At 46.9% G+C, this 19,490-nt stretch overlaps 1 protein-coding gene across 1 annotated transcript; it reads left to right on the top strand.

The window, feature by feature from the left end:
• Nucleotides 1–1,147: 1,147 nt before the first annotated feature.
• Nucleotides 1,148–19,026, top strand: LOC148044812 (uncharacterized). The gene is made up of 6 exons (XM_087720882.1): nucleotides 1,148–1,286; nucleotides 1,722–1,883; nucleotides 7,599–7,691; nucleotides 8,144–8,305; nucleotides 9,140–9,283; nucleotides 18,872–19,026. Exons 1-6 carry the CDS (start codon nucleotides 1,202–1,204, stop codon nucleotides 19,024–19,026), a joined length of 801 nt encoding a protein of 266 aa, XP_087577008.1. The 5' UTR covers nucleotides 1,148–1,201.
• Nucleotides 19,027–19,490: the final 464 nt, after the last annotated feature.

Below are 19,490 nucleotides of genomic sequence, written 5' to 3'. Positions count from 1 at the left end.
CCAGCCTGATGTGGCATTTGCTGGTTCTCCAAACTACTCAAAATTTCTGCTGCCGGTTCTCCAGAACCTGCTGAATTTCACCCTGAAATGGAAGCTTTTTCATCTGCTGAGAAATTAATTCCTTCCCATTGTGGATGTTATCGATCAATTACGAACAGAAGGCTTGCAAAGGAGATATTTCATGGACAATTATAATAACATATGGGTAAAAAATATACCTTCTACATGCATAAGAGGGTCTCGTGTATCTAATCATTATTTTTCTGCCTTTCCATTTTCTTGTTCTCTGAGCTTGGTTGTTTTCTTGCAGGGTGTTTCATCACCCATCTAGGGAACAACGTCAGTGCTAGAAGGGAGGGGGTGGTCAACTCGCAAAGCTTTCCTGACCTGCTCCTGAGTTGCCAAAGGCAGGGGGATGGGAAATCGTGCCTCGCAGCCTCAGTGAGGAATTCACACTGCAATCAAAACAAAACACATTCTAGCCACCAAACTCAAGGCCATCTCCATGGAGACCCACAACGATCGGAGGGAGTGACTTCCCGCGAGCCGGGAAATTGCTTTGTTGGGGAATGTGACTGGGGAGACACCTTGGGGGGAGGGGGAAGTAGGGTGAGAGGCAAGACGCGGAGTGGGTGGAGTCAGAGTTGGCTTGACTTGGCCCGTGCCAACATGGCGCTCCTGATAAACAAATGGATTTGTTGTTCCTGCTAAATGGCTTGGGACTTCCAAGGTTCCAGCCGGGAAGGGTCTCAGTCAGAACCTTGGGAGGAGGAGAGGATGGAGGAGGAGGAAGGAGGAGGAGGAGGAAGAAGACTCATAGCTTGGCTTGGTTATCGTGCCTGGACTTCAGAATGTGTGGATGTTTGCCTTCCCTCTTGGACTTTGTGACCCTGGGCCTGAACTGGACAGTACCAGACTCAAGAGAACTTCCCATTGGGTGGGAGTGGGGTCCTGGGGAGGAGGACGGGGGTCTTGGGGTGCCTCGTGTGTGATGGGAGGGACTGGAACACAACAGGAACCTGCCTGGCAAACTCAATGCAACGCAACTCTGAATGTTGTCACCTCTTCGTCAACCAACTTATGAAAGAGAAAAGAATTCAAATTCTCTCTGCATTAAGTCATCCTGCTTCCTGGATGCGAAATTCCCAGCGGGGAGAATAAATAGAGCCAGCAGCCCGAGTGTGAGGCAGAGGGATTCAGCATGTCTTCTGGAAGTCTTCTTCTCCTGCTGGGACTCCTCACCCTCTGGGCAGAGCTGACCCCCGTCTCCAGCCAGAAATGGCCAGGTAGGGCTTTCTGAATGATCTTGGCAGGGAGGGGCTGAAGTGGCCAGAGTTCTCCCCCCAGGAAAGGAAAACCAGAGACCCCCAGTCTGGAACCTCTGGCTTGGTGGGGCTTCTTCTGGGGAGGTTCTGGAGAGGGGGGTTGGGGGTCAGCTGAACAGGAGACAGAAATGGGAGGGGGACAAAGAAAGAGAGATGCAGTTTTAGGGGAAGTCTTTACTCAAGGCAGCTGCAGAATCAGGATTTTAAGCCACAGGAAGAATCCAGTCCATCTATCGGATCCAATCCCCAGAGCAGGAAACCCAATTAAAACGTCCCAAATGGCTCTTGCGCTTCCACTCTGAGCCTGCTAGGAGAGCCCCAGGATAGGGAAGATCCTTAGAGACTCTTGTGCTGTCTAATCGAATGACACCCCCCTCCCCTTTCCATTTGCCACAGAGTCGTGTTATCTTCCTGCTGACAGCGGACCATGTCTAGCTTATATGCCTCACTTCTACTACAACTCGACTTTCAATAACTGCCAGGTGTTTATTTACGGTGGATGCCAGGGCAATGCTAACAGGTTTAGGACCAGAGGTCAATGCCGCAACACCTGTGTTGGTGAGTAGGGAAGGAGTTGCGGAGTGGCCTCTTCATAGAACAAGAACTGCCGTCTCTTAACGTTAAGCATAAGATGGGTTAATGAAGCATCCTGGTTCTCACAACAGGCTATGATGGATTCCGTAGAAGGGAATCTGTGTCACTCGGGCTGAACTCTGGGGTGCTTGGTGCTCTTTGAGCCTGGTGGTTTTCCTGCAGATGTTTCATTACCCAACTAGGGAATGACATCAGTGCTAGAAGAGAGTGGGGTTTGCAGAGAAGAGGAGAAAGAAAGAAAGGAAGGAAGGAAGGAAGGAAGGAAGAAAGAGAGAGAGAAGGAGAAAGAAAGAGAAAAAGAAAGAAGGAAGGAAGGAAGGAAAGGAAGGAAGGAAGGAAGAAAGAAAGAAAGAAAGAAAGAAAGAAAGAAAGAAAGAAAGAAAGAAAGAAAGAAAGAAAGAAAGAAAGAAAGAAAGAAAGAAAGAAAGATTCTATCCCACCTGTGCTTGAAACCCACAGTGATGAGGCGGGGTAACTCCACAGGGGGAGGCTCCCCCATCGCTTCCCTTCTCTCCCAATCAGGCCATTCCTCCTGAATTTGAGTTTGGGTCTTCGTGGTTGTAAGATGAGGGAGGGGGAAGCACCGGAGGCCCTTCTGGGCAGAAAGCTCACATCTGAATGTTTGTTTTTACAGGATTAGCAACGGGGAGACCAACCATAACTGGATCTACTCAGGGTTGGGATTCAAATGATTTAAGCACCAGTTTTGTGCGAACTGGTGCGACCTCGCGGAATCCCACCGCTGGATCTACTGTTGAACCCTGACCTGAAGAGCCTCCTTCTGCCCTGGACCACCCTGGAGACCCTCCCCCCAAACCCCACCCTGGGCTCATTCCTTTGGTTCTGCAATAAAGCTTTGATACCAGCTGCAATCTTGGTCTCAGGTGTCTTTTTCTGCCCCTTTGGGGGGTTTTCCTCCCCACCTTGACCCGTGTCCCCCCCCCCTCATGCCAGAGGAGGCTGAGAGGAAGCGCATCATTCCCCAATGTGGCTTTCCAGAGAGAATGCACAGGGAATGCCTCTCTCTGAGCCAGAAATCCCTGACACTCAGTCACTACAAAGGGTTTACTACAGAGTAAGCCTAGGATAGACAGGGAGACTCAGCTGACCTGTTGTGGTTCCAGCAGAAAACAAAACCAGGAAAATAAAAGAGAACGGTGGAGAAATATTAGAGAAATGAGGGATTCTCATGCTTGCAGGTATTTGTCCATTATAAACAGATGTCATTATAGCTCTCCATGCAAAATTTCCTTTCCCTGCCACCTGTTGGTAAGTCACCAGTAGCTTCATCTCCTGAACATGGAGAGAGGGAGGGAGGGAGGGAGGGAGGGAGGGAGGGAGGGAGGGAGGGGATTGAAAGCAGGATCGGGGGTTTTGTGAAGGAATAGCAATAGCAATAGCAGTTAGACTTATATACCGCTTCCTAGGGCTTCCAGCCCTCTCTAAGCGGTTTACAGAGTCAGCATATCGCCCCCGCAGTCTGGGTCCTCATTTCACCCACCTCGGAAGGATGGAAGGCTGAGTCAACCCTGAGCCGGTGAGATTTGAACAGCCGAACTGCAGAACTGCACTCAGCTGAAGTGGCCTGCAGTGCTGCATTTAACCACTGCGCCACCTCGGCAGGATTCCAAGGTCCAACTCTGTCAAGATCTTTTTGGATCCCAAGCTTGTCTTCAGGGGTGTTGGCTATTCCTGCCTGTCATCTGCAAATTTGATGAGTTCCCCATTTATCCCCTCATCTGAGCCATTGATGAAGATGTTGAAGAGTCCTGGGCCTAAGATGGAACCTCTTGGTACCCCACTGCTTCTTTCCCTCCATGTAGACGTAGGAGTACTCATTGAGTACGGTTTGTCTGCCAGCTGGAATCCATCTCATCTAGGGGTGCTGCTGTCTATCCCCCTTTTTTCCTGGCTTACCAAGAAGTAGGTTGTGGTCTACTGTGTCAAATACCACCTTGCTGAAGTCTAAGTATACTAGATACACAGCACTTTTCCCATCTACTAATTCCATCACTTGGTCAAAGAATGGAATAAGATTGGTGTAGCATGATCTCCTTTTAACAAACCCATGCCGACTGCTGGTTGTAGTAGTAACAATTAGGTCCAGTAGAGCTTTACTTCTAGTTCCCTCCTCTATCTTTTTGGTGACAAAGTTGTCAGCTAAGTAGGTTAGGAATCCTTTATTTTTTTTAATTTAAACAGTTTCTTTCATTAAACCCACATTAAAACATTGGACACAGCGTAACCGTCCTGGCGATGTCTTTGCCAAACGCCTTAGAATATAAAGTTAAATATTATAACCACCGTGCTTATTTACAATTGGCCTACTCGGTATTTGCCAATATAAGGATATTGTATTTCCATCCATGTTGCTTTGTTCTTCTCTTATACATTTTCACTGTTGTGATCAGTGTTCCCTCTAAGGTGCGCGCTTGCACGGCCGCGCACATAATATGGAAACACCGCGCAGCAGTTTCCAAGTGCCGCGCATGATTTTCAATGTTACACTTCCTGTTAGATGAGAGGCCACTCTCCGCTCCCAGCGCTAACTTTTGCGCTCCTGGGCTTTCTCTGCATAACGGCTGGAGTCCCTGCCGATTCTGCTCCAAGCTGCGGAACACCCAGGCTGATTTCTGTCACAGAAGTTATACCTCTCCACTCTCGGGGCGGAGGCAGGGAAAATTTTGGTCTGTAGTTGGTTGCGCCGCCGGATTTAGGCGGCGGGGAGAGAAAGCGGGTGTCTCCCGCCCTCTCTTGCTCACACTTGCCAGTTCCCAGGACAATCTAGAGCCAGCAGGGAATGAGCGACGGGTGTTGGCTCCCATTCGGATTGGATTGCGCCCACCGCCTCCTGGCAGAGGCTTCACTTGACTGAAGTGGGGAAGCTCATTAACCGGCCGCTTTGGGGGGTTCCAGCTGGCTTTCGGGGCACAGTGGTATGGGGCACCGGGCAGAGAAGGCGCCTCTTTTCCTGTTCCTCTTGGTGTTGGCGGGTGAAACTTGAGGAGGGAGGAGGAAATGTGGCTGCGGAAAGGGATAATGAACTGAGGCGGAGGGGGAGATTTCAGTGGGTGTGAGGTCATGCTTTTTGCAAGACGGATGACGGTCTGGAGCCCTCAATAAACGAATAAATAAACACCCCCTGCCCCCTCCCTCCTTAGCAATGAATTAAAAACATTCATCTTGAGTTTTCACATTTCAGTAAAACGGTAAAAAAATGGGTATTTGCAACGGCTCCTTTAAGAGGTTAGCGCATGTAATTATTGTGAACTTTCCAGTTGAAAGATTTTTAGGAGAGTGGGAGGGAATGTTATCTTTTTTGTTCCTGCTGTGTTTTGGGGAATGTCTCCCCCAGTATGGAATACTCTTGCAATACTTTTGCGCACAACGTGCAAAATACTAATTATTATCAATTACTTAAATGTCTTTAAAAAGCATAATCACTTACCCTATTTATTTGCCAAATGCAAGTAGTTGCAAGATATACTGAGTGTCAATAAAAATATTGAAATTAGGAGATACAAGCAACAATAATAGCTTTAGAGTAATTGGTCATCCTCTGCTGAATCTAGCAGATATAAATATGAATTATTATTCATAAATACTAGGAAAATGTCCCTTCATGAAAAATTACTTTTTCAGTTAACTCTGCCTGGCATTAGTTGGGGGAACAGAAATATTAGTTGGCCAATTCTAAAAGAGAGCACCACAAAGAACTTACAAGATTTTTAAGAGAACTGGGTTTTTCATTTATATTATATGTATGAACAGAATTAAAACAAATTGCAGATACCAATCAAAAATAAAAAAAAGGATGAAATAATGCTCATTTTTAAAAACTCAATGAAAATAAAAACAATATACCAAGAAGGTGGCATACTGGTTGTGATTTGATCTCTTCCCCTATACAAGTATTTTAATATTGCAGACTTGCAGTATTATAAGTCATACTGATATTATAGAACACTTTTAATTAAGCGGGTCCCTTGAATAAACATAACTTTGAGTTTCAAATAATTTTGTTGTTGTCTTAGGTGACGTAAGTGAAAAAAATTCAGGTGCTCAGGCATGAAAATGTGCCGCTCAAACACTATACTTTTCCGCTCACACTGAAAAAAAATTAGAGGGAACATTGGTTGTGATTTTATACATAATTCAAATCTCCGTTCTATAAATCTTAGTTTATTTGGAGCGCTGACACGTGGCTTATTTGGGGCCTCTCCTTTTTGTTCCAACCATTGATAAAATTTATCCCAGATCTTATAATATTCTAACTCCTCTTTGTTCTTCAATTTCCACGTCAATTTATCCATTTCAGCACAAATCAGAATTTCCCTAATCACTTCCTCTTCTTGTGGAATGTCTCTGGTTTTCCAGTTTTGGGCCAGAGACCATTCTTGCTGCTCAATGGTGGGTTTCAAAAATTGTTCGAACCTACTCTGTGGGTGTGGCCTCCTTTGTGGGAGTGGCTTGCCGGCCATGTAACCGGATATGAAGATGCCGACGACACTTGTCAGAACCACCTTAAATTACTTCACACACAGCACTGGCACGCATAAGAATATGATGTAAACTTGTTTTTCAAAAGGCATCTTGGGTTTGCGTTAAAGCAACTTCAACACACGCAATGTTCTGATTGCACCACAAACGCAGTCGTCATCCTTCCCTTTCACAGAGGCCCTGAGTTTTATAAATATGAGCTTGATAGTGTAGAATAATCATATCCAAGGACCAGTGGTGGGTTTCAAAACATTTTGGAACCTCTTCTGTAGGTGTGGCCTGCTTTCCGGGTCCACTGGTGGGACCTCTTCTAACCGGTTCGGTAGATTTGACGAACCGGTTCTAGGTGCGAACTGGTAGGAACCCACCTCTGTTGCTGCTGTAATGATATGTGTTGTTATATAGATTACCCCCTTGTTATGTTTATTGTTCATGATTCCCGAAAGGAAATAGTTCTGTTTGAATTCTATTTACTCTTCGGTTATCTCTATCAGCCACCCTTGAATTTTCCGCCAATATTCTTTTGTTTTTTGGCCTGACCACCACGTATGGTAATATGTGCCGGATTCATAATCACATTTCCAACAATTTGGCGCTAAATTTCTAAACATTTTGGCTATTCTCAAGGGTGGGAGATGCCACCTATAAAACATTTTATATAAGTTTTCTTTATATGGTATTGCCAATGTTATTTTCCTGTTCCTTTCCCATAGTCCATGCCATTTATCCAGATGTATATTATAGCCAAAGTTTATCACCCATTCTACCATTGTCTCCTTAGCTTTTTTATAATATGGTGGCCAAAACTGGATGCCGTATTCCAGGTGTGGCCTTACTGAGGCTTTATAAAGCGGTACTAATACATCCCATGATTTTGATTCTATGCCCCTGTTTATGCAGGAGATCCTATACTATTTCAGGCACATGTTTGCCCAATCTCTTCTTAAAAACCTCCAGGGTCTTGGAGTTCCTCGCGTGTGATGGGAGGGACTGGAACACAACAGGAACCTGCCTGGCAAACTCAATGCAACGCAACTCTGAATGTTGTCACCTCTTCGTCAACCAAGTTGTGAAAGAGAAAAGAATTCAAATTCTCTCTGCATTAAGCCATCCTGCTTCCTGGATGTGAAATTCCCAGCGGGGAGAATAAATAGAGCCAGCAGCCCAAGTGTGGGGCAGAGAGCTTCACCATGTCTTCTGGAGGTCTTCTTCTGCTGGGACTCCTCACCCTCTGGGCAGAGCTGACCCCCGTCTCCAGCCAGGGCCGGCTAGGTAGGGCTTTCTGAATGATCTTGAGACCCTTGGCAGGGAGGGGCTGAAGTGGTCAGAGTTCTCCCCCAGGGAAGGGAAACCAGAGACCCCCAGTCTAGAACTTCTGGCTTGGTGGGGCTTCTTCTGGGGAGGTTCTGGAGAGGGGGGTTGGGGGTCAGCTGAACAGGAGACAGAAGTGGGAGGGGCCCCCAAGAAAGAGAGATGCAGTTTTAGGGGAAGTCTGAGCTCTCTTTACTCAGGGCAGCTGCAGAATCAGGATTTTAAGCCACAGGAACAATCCAGTCCATCCATCGGATCCAATCCCCAGAGCAGGAAACCCAATTAAAATGTCCCAAATGGCTCTTGTGCTTCCACTCTGAGCCTGCTAGGAAGGCCCCAGGTTGGGGAAGATCCTTAGAGACTCTTGTGCTGTCTAATCGAATGACACCCCCTCCCCTTTCCATTTGCCACAGAGTTGTGTTATCTTCCTGCTGACGGAGGACCATGCTTAGCCCTTACGTACGCCTACTTCTACAACTTCACTGCAAATGAATGCCAACAGTTTGCCTATGGTGGATGCCGGGGCAATGCCAACAACTTTGCGACCAAGGATGAATGCCGCTACGCCTGTGTTGGTGAGTAGGGAAGGAGTAGCGGAGTGGCCTCTTCACTGAAGCATGAGATGGGTTAATGAAGCATCCTGGTTCTCACCACGGGCTATGATGGATTCCGTAGAAAGAAATCTGTCCCTCAAGTTGAATTCTCCAATTTCTGATGCTCTCTGAGCTGGGTGGTTTTCTTGCTGACTGTTTTATGACCCAACTAGGGAGCGTCATCAGGACTAGGAGGCGGTGGAGTTCGCAGAGAGGAGGATGGGGAGGGAGAGGGGAAGGAGGATGGCTATTTTGTTGCAGACGTTCCATGACCCAACTAGGGAACATCATCAGTGCAGCTGAGCCCTGGGGTTTGCTCCCTGTTTAGATACTTCAGCTTCACCTGCAAGTCTTGGTGGGAGTGTGGTCTTTTTGAGTAGGGAAATATTCTTGAGCAGAGAAGATCTCCCTGGTTGTCCAGGCTCTGCTTGGGGGAGGGTCCTCTCTTATCCCCTCTGTGTTTGGGGAAGGGGCTGTGGGGGTGTGCAGAACCAGCACAGAAAGTCCCTGCCTCCCATTCTCTGCAATTCCTCCTTCCTCTTTGGTGGGAACTGGGGTTGTGTGTGTCCACCCCCAGCCAAGAGAGGGGGGCCCAATTATAGCGTCCCTCCCCTCAGGGTCCAGAGAGGTTGACCCCAGAGGGAAACGTCTGTGCCTTGTGGGGAGGGGGGCTGAGGAGGTGGGATTCTGGCAACGTACCTTCCTGGATGTGTGGAGATGTTTGGGGTCCTGAAGGACTGAGTGATGGGATCTTGCTTGATCTGGGACTCCAATTCCAGGGGAATCTCTCAGCCTTGGGGGTCTCCTCCTTTGCAGAAAAACCAGGGATGTGTCCCCCGGGGAGCCCAAAACGTCCTTGTCATGAGAAGTGTCGAAACGACTGGGGCTGTCCCGGGGCGCAGAAGTGTTGCCGTTACGGTTGCGCGACTGAGTGCAAGGATGTTCTCTATGTGACGCATGGTAAGTGCCGAATGTTCTTCCTTGTGCCGTTTGCTTAGAGCAAATTTTGATAATTAATAAATAAATAAAGGAAGGAAGGAAGGAAGGAAGGAAGGAAGGAAGGAAGGAAGGAAGGAAGGAAGGAAGGAAGGCTGTGTGGGGTCAGACATGGTCTGGGCACTTGAAGGTCCCTCTGGGGGCTTTCAGGCTCTCCTGGTGTCCATCAAAGGTGGACCTGATGTTAAAAACAGGAAGTTGCCCGGATGCTGAAACAGGACTAGCTGTGGTGGGGCCCTTCTTCCTGGTAGGCACCCACCCCAACCACACTCTGTGGGAGCCCTCTGGCTGACCCTCCACATCCCCCTCCCACCGTCTCTTGACTCCTCCTACTCCTGAAGCTCCATTGGAAGAAGGCTTCCCAGTTCAGCTGCTGCTGGTGGGCACCGGGCTGGGGAAGATGTTTCTCCTGCCAGTCTTGCCAAGGCCTTGCCAAGGAGGAGGAGAGGCCGGGACAGAACACCTTTGCCCACTTTGGTCCAGCTCGTCCTCTGGGCAGGCCAGGACTGGTCCCAGCTCAGGGGACAGGAAGGTCGAGAGCTTCATCTTGGCAGCCAAAGATAAGCTCCGGTTTCTGATTGTAAGAAATTCCCCCTTTCCAAGTCAGAGAGCTCAAATGAGCGTGCCCTTGTCTGGGCTCCAAGCCCTGGCCTTCTGGCCTCCTAGAGGATGGGGTGGGGGAAGCTGGAGGTCATCTAGTCCACCCTCCTTCCAGTGCAGAAATCCTCAGAGCATCCTGCAGAGATTCTATCCCACCTGTGCTTGAAACCCCCAGTGATGAGGCGGGGTAACTCCACAGGGGGAGGCTCCCCCATCGCTTCCCTTCTCTCCCAATCAGGCCATTCCTCCTGAATTTGAGTTTGGGTCTCCGTGGTTGTAAGATGAGGCAGGGGGAAGCACCGGAGGCCCTTCTGGGCAGAAAGCTCACATCTCAATGTTTGTTTTTACAGGATCAGCAACGGGAAGACCAACCACAATTGGAACTACTGTTGAACCTTGACCTGAAGAGCCTCCTTCTGCCCTGGACCACCCTGGAGACCCTCCCCACAAACCCCACCCTGGGCTCATTCCTTCGGTTCTGCAATAAAGCTTTGGTCCTTCCATCCCTCTGTCTCAGGTGTCTTCTTCTGCCCCTTTGGGGGTTTCTCTCCCCACCTTGACCCGGGTCCCCCCCTCATGCCAGAGGAAGAGGGGCCGAGAGGAAGCCCATCATTCCCCAGTGTGGCTCTCCAGAGAGAATGTGCAGGAGAAGCACCTCTTGGAGCCAGAAATCCCTGACACTCAGTCACTACACAGGGTTTACTACAGAGTAAGCCTAGGATAGACAGGGAGACTCTGCTGGCCTGTTGTGGTTCCAGCAGAAGACAAAACCAGGAAAATAAAAGAGAATGGTGGAGAAATATTAGAGAAATGAGGGATTCTCATGCTTGCAGATATTTGTCCATTATAAACAGATGTCAATATAGCTCTCCATGCAAAATGTCCTTTCCCTGCCACCTGTTGGTAAGTCACCAGTAGCTTCATCTCCTGAACATGGAGAGAGGGAGGGAGGGAGGGGATTGAAAGCAGGATCAGGGGTTTTGTGAAGGAAGGCGCAACGGGGAGGCTGGGACCTCTCAGCTAACCAAAACAGAGCTGGAAGGGACTTTGGAGGTCTTCTGCACCCACACCCCCACCCCGAGAGGTTTTCTAGCCCAACCCTACATCGGCCAGGACAAATGGATGTCCGCTCTCTCTTTTAAACCATCCAGTGACAAAGCAGCCACAACCTCTGAATGCGATCTCTTCCACTGGTGAATTGTTGATTTGATTGATTGATTTTGATTTTATTGTATTTCTATGCCGCCCTATTCCCAGAGGGACTCAGGGCGGCTCACAAACCAAGTAAAAAAGCGGGGGGGAGGGAATACAAACAGGGGAAAAAAGACAATGGACAAACAACACAACAATTTAAAAACAATCAACAGCCACACAATTCGAGCGGGGACAGGAACGCATCAGCCCCAGGCCTGTTGGAACAGCCAGGTTTTAAGGGCTTTGCGGAAAGCCTGGGGGGTGGTGAGGGTCCGAATCTCCATGGGGAGCTCGTTCCAGAGGGCCGGAGCAGCCACAGAGTAGACCCTCCTCCGGGTGGTAGCCAATCGGCATTGGCCAGTGGATGGAATTTGGAGGAGGCCTAATGTGTGGGATCTAATCGGTCTGTTGGAGGTGTCTGGCAGCAGGCGGTCTCTCAAGTACCCAGGTCCGATACCATGTAGGGCATTAAAAGTAACGACTAGCACCTTGAAGTGAGTCCGGAGTCCAATAGGCAGCCAGTGCAGCTCGTGGAGGATAGGTGTTATGTGGGTGAAGCGAGGTGCACCCACAATCGCTCGCGCGGCTGCATTCTGGACAAGCTGAAGTCTCCGAATGCTCTTCAAGGGCTGCCCCATGTAGAGCACGTTGCAGTAGTCCAGTCTTGAGGTCACAAGGGTGTGAGTGACTGTTGTGAGAGCCTCCCGGTTCAGGTAGGGACGCAACTGGTGCACCAGGCGAACCTGGGCAAATACCCCCCTGGTCACAGCTGACAAATGGTGTTCAAAAGTCAGCTGTGGATCCAGAAGGACTCCCAAATTGCGAACCCTGTCTGAGGGGCGTAGATTTTCACCCCCCAGCCTGAGAGATGGAGTACAAGGCCAATTAGTGGGAGGGAAACACACCAGCCACTCGGTCTTGTTCTCACTGTTAGGAAGCTTCTCCTTAATTCCAGGGTCCTTTGGAGAATAAGTTGTCTTCCCTCTTCTTTGTGGCAGCCCCCCCCCCCCAATACTGGAACCCTCTTATGACATCACCCCATGTCCTTCTTTTCCCTAGACTAGCTACACACAATTCCTGCAAACCTGTTGCTCTTCTTTGCACGTTTTCCAAAGTCTCAACATCTTTTTTATAACATGGTGGCCAAAACTGGAACGCTGAAACGTTCCTTATTTTGGGCCTTTCCTTTTTGTTCCAACCATCGATAAAATTTATCCCAGATCTTATAATATTCTGACTCCTCTTTGTTCTTCAATTCCCACGTCAATTTATCCATTTCAGCACAAATCAGAATTTTCCTAATCACTTCCTCTCCTTGTGGAATCTCCCTGGTTTCCCAGTTTTGGGCAAAAGACCATTCTTGCTGCTGTAATAATATGTGTTGTTAAATAGATTACCCACCTTGTTATGTCTATCGCTTATGATTCCCAAAAGAAATAGTTCTGGTTTGAATTCTACTTACTCTTCGGTTATCTCTATCAGCCACCTTTGAATTTTCCATCAATATTCTTTTGTTTTTTGGCCTGACTACCACGTATGGTAATATGTGCCGGATTCATAATCACATTTCCAACAATTTGGCACTAAATTTCTAAACATTTTGGCTATTCTCGCGGGTGGGAGATGCCACCTATAAAACATTTAATATAAGTTTTCTTTATACAGTATTGCCAATGTTATTTTCCTGTTCCTTTCCCATAGTTCTTGCCATTTATCCAGATGTATATTATAGCCAAAGTTTATCGCCCATTCTACCATTGTCTCCTCAACCGGCTCTTCTTCCAACTTATATTCTAATAAAGATTTGTAAATCTTCTTTATCAATTTATCATTTGTCCTCAAAAGTTGCCATCAACTCCCTATTAATGCCCCTCTCTTTCATATCTTTCGAGTAACATGATGGGATTTGAAGTTAGGACCACCATTCCAATTGGTTAGGCATCTGTTCAATCCCCCACTTGGTGCAGAGTTTGTCTCCCAGTTGATATCTGGGTACTTAAAATTTCCCACCTGGAGTATCTGGACAGACTTCAGAGAGGCCTTCTTTCTCAGCCCATCCTCCCTCACAGGGCTGTTGTGGAGGGAAGAGCTAAGTCCAGTTCCTGGAGGTGTTAATATACCTCTATGCATTCCTGATGATATAACTTTAAACAGAGCCAATACTTTTATTTCTCCTGTTTTATGTACCAGATGTGCTTGCTCAAGTCCTGCCTCCATTTTGTCAGCAGGGGGCACTACCTGCCCAGGTGTTCGTGCTCAGATTCATCCAAGGCTGTATTCCCACAGGTCCAGCTGTGATTGCAGCTGTGGCAAAGAGCCCTTCCAGACAGTGAGAGTTGGAGGCTTCTTGCCTGATCCTGGGAAAACATAGAACTTCAGAGTTGGACGGGACCTGGGAGGTCCTCTAGTCCAACCCCCTGTTTATGCAGGAGAGCCTATACTATTTCAGGCATATGGCTGTCCAATCTCTTCTTAAAAACCTCCAGGGATGAAGCACCCCCAACATCTGGAGAGATGATGTTCCACTGGTTAATGGTTCTCATTGTTAGGAGACATTTTCTAGTCCACGCAGGAGATCCTACACCTGTCAGGGTTCCAAATAGCATCCAAAATTAAATCGGAGTCCGAGGCAAAAGTGTTACTCAAAGTCCCAATTTATTAAGTGAGCCATATTGGCCCACCTGGGAAAACCTGAATCTGAAAGCTTCCCTGTTTTCTCACCCAGTTGAAAGTTCAAGATCCTGCCCCCACACCTACAAGTCCATCCCATGGCCCAATCTCCCACTGCCATGATGGCAGCTTCCATCCATCCAGTTCCGGTCAGGTGCAGAGGTGCAGAGACAAGGGATGACCTTGGCTTTCTAGAAAGAATGTTGTTGTGGCTGCATATCATCTAACACCATACAATCCCCCACAGTCCCATTTTCCCACCATAGAAAATGCATAGCAGAATAATAGAAAGTGTGGCGGGCCAAGAGATCCACAATAAAATATGGCTGCAGGCCTGGCAACACCATTCTAGACAAATGGTTGTCCAATCTTCTCTAAAAAAAACTTCCAGCAATGGAGCACCCACCACTTCTGAAGTCGTTCCACTGATTAATTGTTCTCAATGTCACCAAATTTCTCCTTAGTTCTAAGTTGTATCTCTCTTTAATGATGCTCCACCCATTTCTTCCTATAATGAGGGGTTGGAATAAATATCCATCTGGTTCAGTTCCAAGCTGGGAGAAAGGCACTGGAGACAAAATGGAGGCTGGAGGCAGATTGGAGAGAGGGTCCGTTTATTGATGAAGCAGAAGCACGGAGCACATGTGATCCTGGGTAGCCGACCCCATGGAGTTGAGAGAGTGTGGCTTTTTAAACTTCTCTTGGGCTTTGCACTGGAGCTTCCTGTCCCTGTGCAAGAACATGTCTTCCATTGGCTGTTCTCAGACTCCCATGGGGCCATGTGTGGTCAGGTTTGTCTGAGATAGGTTTGGTTGAAGTTTGGAGGCTGTTGCAATGTCCTTAGGAGATTCCAATGCAGGGGGCTCTGTGTCTTCTGCGAAATGGTCCCATGATGTCCCGTGTGGCCATGTCTTAACCCCATCACCCTGGAGCTGAAGGTCTCATGTCTTGTACATAGACTGGCCCAGTCCTGCTGGGGCTATTAAGGAAGACTCGGGGGCTGCTTTCAGTCTTTAAAAACATATTTCTCCTTTAGGGAAATATAATATTCTGCCTTTTTAAATATTTCCCAAAATATTTCATTCTTCTAGGAGAGGGTTGAGTGCTAAATTTCTACAGAGGTAATTTGGGATTTTATTTCCTTCTTCCAGAGGACTCCCTGTCCCACGGAAACAATTGCATTTCCTCCATCCAAGGATTCAGAGCTTCATCAAAGAGCAGAGAACCCAGGAGAAACCTTAGAATAACAGAGATGAAAGGAACCTTGGAGGTCTTCTAGTTGAACCACATGCTCAGACAGGAAACCCTACACCACTTCAGACAAAGGGTTGTCCAATCTCTCCTTAAAAACTTCTAGTGTTGGTGCATCCACAACTTCTGGAGGGAAGTTGTTCCACTGGTTAATTGTTCTCGCTTTTAGGGAATTTCTCCTTAGTTCTAAGTTGCTTCTCTCCTTGATTAGTTTCCACCCATTGCTTCTTGTTCTGCCCTCAGGGGCCTTGGAGAATAGTTTGACTCCCAAATCTTCTTTGTGGCAACCCCTGAGATATTGGAAGACTGCCATCATGTCTCCCCTGGTCCTTCTTTTCATTAAACTAGACACACCCAGTTCCTGCAACTGTTCTTCATGTTTTAGTCTCCAGTCCCCTAATCCTCTTTGTTGCTCTTCTCTCTTCGTGGCCCCACCCTTGATTTCTCCTGGTGGATCCTTGGTGTTCTGAGAACCTGGTTTACATATTGATCACCTTTCACTGCCATTCTTGGTAATGACATCAGTGCAATAAAATCTATGAATAGGAAGGGTTGACACACCGCAGCTTCTTCTACCTGCTTGGGGTATTACCTGTTGTTCATTGATCTGCCCTTGTTCCTCCTTAACCAGGGCTGGTTAACAGGTGGGCGTTGAGGGAGGGGCTCTCTGGGCTGAGCAGGGTTCTCTGCTGATTAGCCTTGCCAACTGGCAGTCAGAAGAACCAACAGAAACTTCTGGATTTCTCAACCCGGAGAGAACCGCAGCTGCAGGGAGAGGTGGGTGTGGATTAGGCAAGGTCTGAGAATGCAGGAGGATTCCTAGAAGCCGTTGCAAAGCAAGAAGCCTCATCGATACCAAACATTAAAAGCAGCAACGACTTCTGGGATCTTGCAGGGTTTTGCAACTGGTGTGGTGGGGCTGCTCAGCTGCAGTGCAGATGTGGGGCTGGAGGCCGGGTTGCCGCCTTTGAGTAAATCCTGCAAAGGCGGAGGAGAACATTGGTAGCTCCGTGTTGTAGAGTTGGGTCCTTGGGGCTCTCTGAGCCTGGTGGTTTCCTTGCACACATTTCATTACGCAAGTAGTTCATCACTGCTGCAAGAGAGTGGGGTTTCTGGAGAGGAGGAGGAGGAGGAGGAGGAGGAGGAGGGGGAGGAGGAGGAGGAGGAAGAGGAGGAAGAGGAAAACTATGGGGTCATTGATGCTGTCTGAGCTTGGTTGTTTTCTTGCAAACATTTTGAATAGAATAGAACAGAACAGAACAGAACAGAATAACAGAGTTGGAAGGGAACCTGAAGGTCTTCTAGTCCAACCCCCTGCCTAGACAGGAAACCCTACACCACTTCAGGCAAATGGTTATCCAACATCTTCTTTAAAACTTCCAGTGTTGGAGCATTCATAACCTCTGGAGGCAAGTCGTTCCACTGGTCAATTGTTTTAACTGCCAGAATGTTTCTCCTTGTTTCTAAGTTGCTTCTCTCCTTGATTAGTTTCCATCTGTTGCTTCTTGTCCTTCCTTCAGGTGGTTTGGAGAACAGTTTGACTCCCTCTTCTTTATGGCAGCTGCTGAGGTATTGGAAGACTGCCATCATGTCTCCCCTGGTCCTTCTTTTCATTCAACTGGACATCCCCAGTTCCTGCAACCGTTCTTCATGTGTTTTAGCCTCCAGTCCCCTCATCCTCTTTGTTGCTCTTCTCTGCCCTCTTTCCAGAGTCTCCACATCTTTTCTACATCGTGGTGACCAAAACTGGGTCCAAATATTCCAAGTGTGGCCTTCCCAAGGCCTTGTAAAGTGGTATTAAGACTTCACGTGATCTTGATTCTCTCCCTCTTTGATGCAGCCTAGAACTGTGTTGGCTTTTTTGGCAGCTGCTGCACACGGCTGGCTCCTATTTAAACGGTTCTCCACTAGGACTCCAAGATCCCCCTCACAGTTACTACTATTGAGGAAGGCACCACCTATACTGTCCCTGTGCATTTCGTTTTTCTTGCCTAAATGTAGAACCTGATCCTTTTCACCGTTGAATTTCATTTTATTAGATAGTGCCCAATATTCAAGTTTGTCCAGATCCTTCTGTATCTTGAGCCTGTCTTCTGGAGCGTTGGCTATTCCTGCCAGCTTGGTGTCATCTGCAAATTTGATGAGTTCCCCATTTATTCCCTCAGAACAAATCACTAAGGAATATCATCAGTGCTAGAAGGGAATGGGGTTTGGGAGGAGGAGGAGGAGGAGGAGGAGGAGGAGGAGGAGGAGGAGGAGGAGGGGTGTGTGTGTGTGGATTCCTAGTGTTCTCTGAGCTTGGTGGTTTTCTTCATTTTAAAAAAAAGGTTTTTTTATTTTAATTAAACAAAACAGAAAAAAAGAATCATCCTTCATTACATCTTGTAGAAAGTGTGTTGATTAGTTACAGGTGACTTTCATGCATTTCTTCCACAGTCATTACTTATAGTTCATATTAGATTATATACTTTAAGTCAAAAACCTTTGTATATCTTACTATCAATGTACTACAATTCTCATTTGACTACAATTATTTGAATGCGCTTTTACCTCAAATAATTCATACTTAAAGACACAACCACATAATGGAATTCATTAGCTATTTCAAAAATCAATTAAAAGTCAATTAATAAAGTTTCTAAACCTTTTTTCTTTTTTTTTTCAACTCATTGTTTAAAGTTTGTATCCAAGTTTCTTTTTCCAAAACCTCTGTGTGTGTGTGTGTGTGTGTGTGTGTGTGTGTGTGTGTGTGTGTGTGTATCCATTGACATTTCCTTGTTATTATTGTAGTTGGCTAAAAATCATTTACTATTTATATCCAACCTCCTCTCATCAAACCCAAAAAACATTACACCTTTATGACAAGAGGTGAATAAAAATTGGTTAATAAAATTTAGGTCTTTTCCCAGATTGCAATTTCCAATTTATATCCAATTTACTAGTTTGCCAGTACATCTATATATCATTAAGCTTTATCCATTATCATTTCGTCATTGTTATAATTAATTATTTGTTAACGAATAAACATTTAATAACAATCCAAAACAATCTAAAAATGACTAAATTCCTACTTATTGATCACCAAAATTAACTAATTTTTTGTGATCAACTTTCATGGTCAACCTGTATCTTTCCCTTAACACAACAGCAGTCTTATCTCTCTTGCCAATTGTGGTGTCGGTCTTCTTTTTATCTCCTTTATAAGGTTTTTATAGACTTCTCTCCTCAATTTGTTGCTTGAAGGATCTCTCAGGTAATGCCCTCCTCAGCTTGGTGTTTTTCTTGCCGAAGTGGCGAGCCGAGGTGACGCAGTGGTTAAATGCAGCACTGCAAGCTACTTCAGCTGACTGCAGTTCTGCAGTTCGGCTGTTCAAATCTCACCGGCTCAGGGTTGACTCAGCCTTCCATCCTTCCGAGGTGGGTGAAATGAGGAGCCGGATTGTTGTTGGGGGGCGATATGCTGACTCTGTAAACCGCATAGAGAGGGCTGGAAGCCCTATGAAGCGGTATAGAAGTCTAACTGCTATTGCTAACTGCTATTGCTATGCTATTATCTATCTATCTATCTATCTATCTATCTATCTATCTATCTATCTATCTATCTATCTATCTATCTATCTATCTATCTATCTATCTATCTATCTGCAATATTGCAGGTTAACTCAGCTTACTGCCAGGAGTTCGTTCCTGGTTGACTCAGCCTTCCGTCCTTCCGAGGTGGGTGAAATGAGGACCCGGATTGTTGTTGGGGGTGATATGCTGACTCTGTAAACCGTTTAGAGGGGGCTGAAAGCCCTATGAAGCGGTATATAAGTCTAACTGCTATTGCTATTGCAGATGTACCGGAACTCAAGGAGGTAACATCAGGGCTAAAGGGGAAGGGGATTAAAATAGAGGAGGTGGGAGAAGAGGAAGAGCAAGGTGATGTTGGAAACAACGGCCCATTTTTCCTGCTATGCGTGTACCCCTACTTCATGGCTTCTGTTTCCTGAGTCTGGACCTCTGCTTCATTTGACCACATATTTCTACCTGGGAGTTGCTCGATGGATTCTGGATTCGAGCCTCGGCTTGGTGACCATGCGTGGACTTTGGACTGTATTTCGGATGTTGTTCGTGTGAACCTGTGCAGTTGTGACTTCACTCTTCTGACTCTGTGCCTAGACTGAGCAGGACCAGACTCAAGAGGACTTCTCATCTGCTGCAAAGGGGGGACTTGGGAAATAACATTGGGCCTGGGAGTACCTCAATAAAGTCCTGACACTTTATACACTTGTGTGTGCATGAAGGGACTGGAAAAGCACAACAGGGACCTGCCTAGCCTTCCCCAAAGTGGCCAGTCAACCCAATTCCCAGATTCCCCACCTTTTCTTTACACATGTTGTGAAAAAGGAAGGAATTCGGATTCTCACTCATTAAGTCATCCTGATTCCTGGATCTGGAGGTGTGAAATTCTCAG

This window comes from Thamnophis sirtalis, unplaced genomic scaffold (genome assembly GCF_051295495.1).
Source record: "Thamnophis sirtalis isolate CommonGarterSnake01/CBP01778 unplaced genomic scaffold, rThaSir2_p1.2 scaffold_7, whole genome shotgun sequence".
Taxonomy (NCBI): Eukaryota; Metazoa; Chordata; class Lepidosauria; order Squamata; family Natricidae; genus Thamnophis; species Thamnophis sirtalis.
This window is presented reverse-complemented; position numbering and strand designations above follow the sequence as displayed.

What these genes read in the sequence shown, in the direction of transcription:
- LOC148044812 (XM_087720882.1), top strand. Translation starts at nt 1,202, where the DNA reads ATGTCTTCTGGAAGTCTTCTTCTCCTGCTGGGACTCCTCACCCTCTGG. An exon ending in CTCCAGCCAGGGCCGGCTAG is followed by an intron (nt 7,692 to 8,143) that starts GTAGGGCTTTCT and finishes CATTTGCCACAG; the next exon opens with AGTTGTGTTATCTTCCTGCT. An exon ending in ATGCCGCTACGCCTGTGTTG is followed by an intron (nt 8,306 to 9,139) that starts GTGAGTAGGGAA and finishes CCTCCTTTGCAG; the next exon opens with AAAAACCAGGGATGTGTCCC.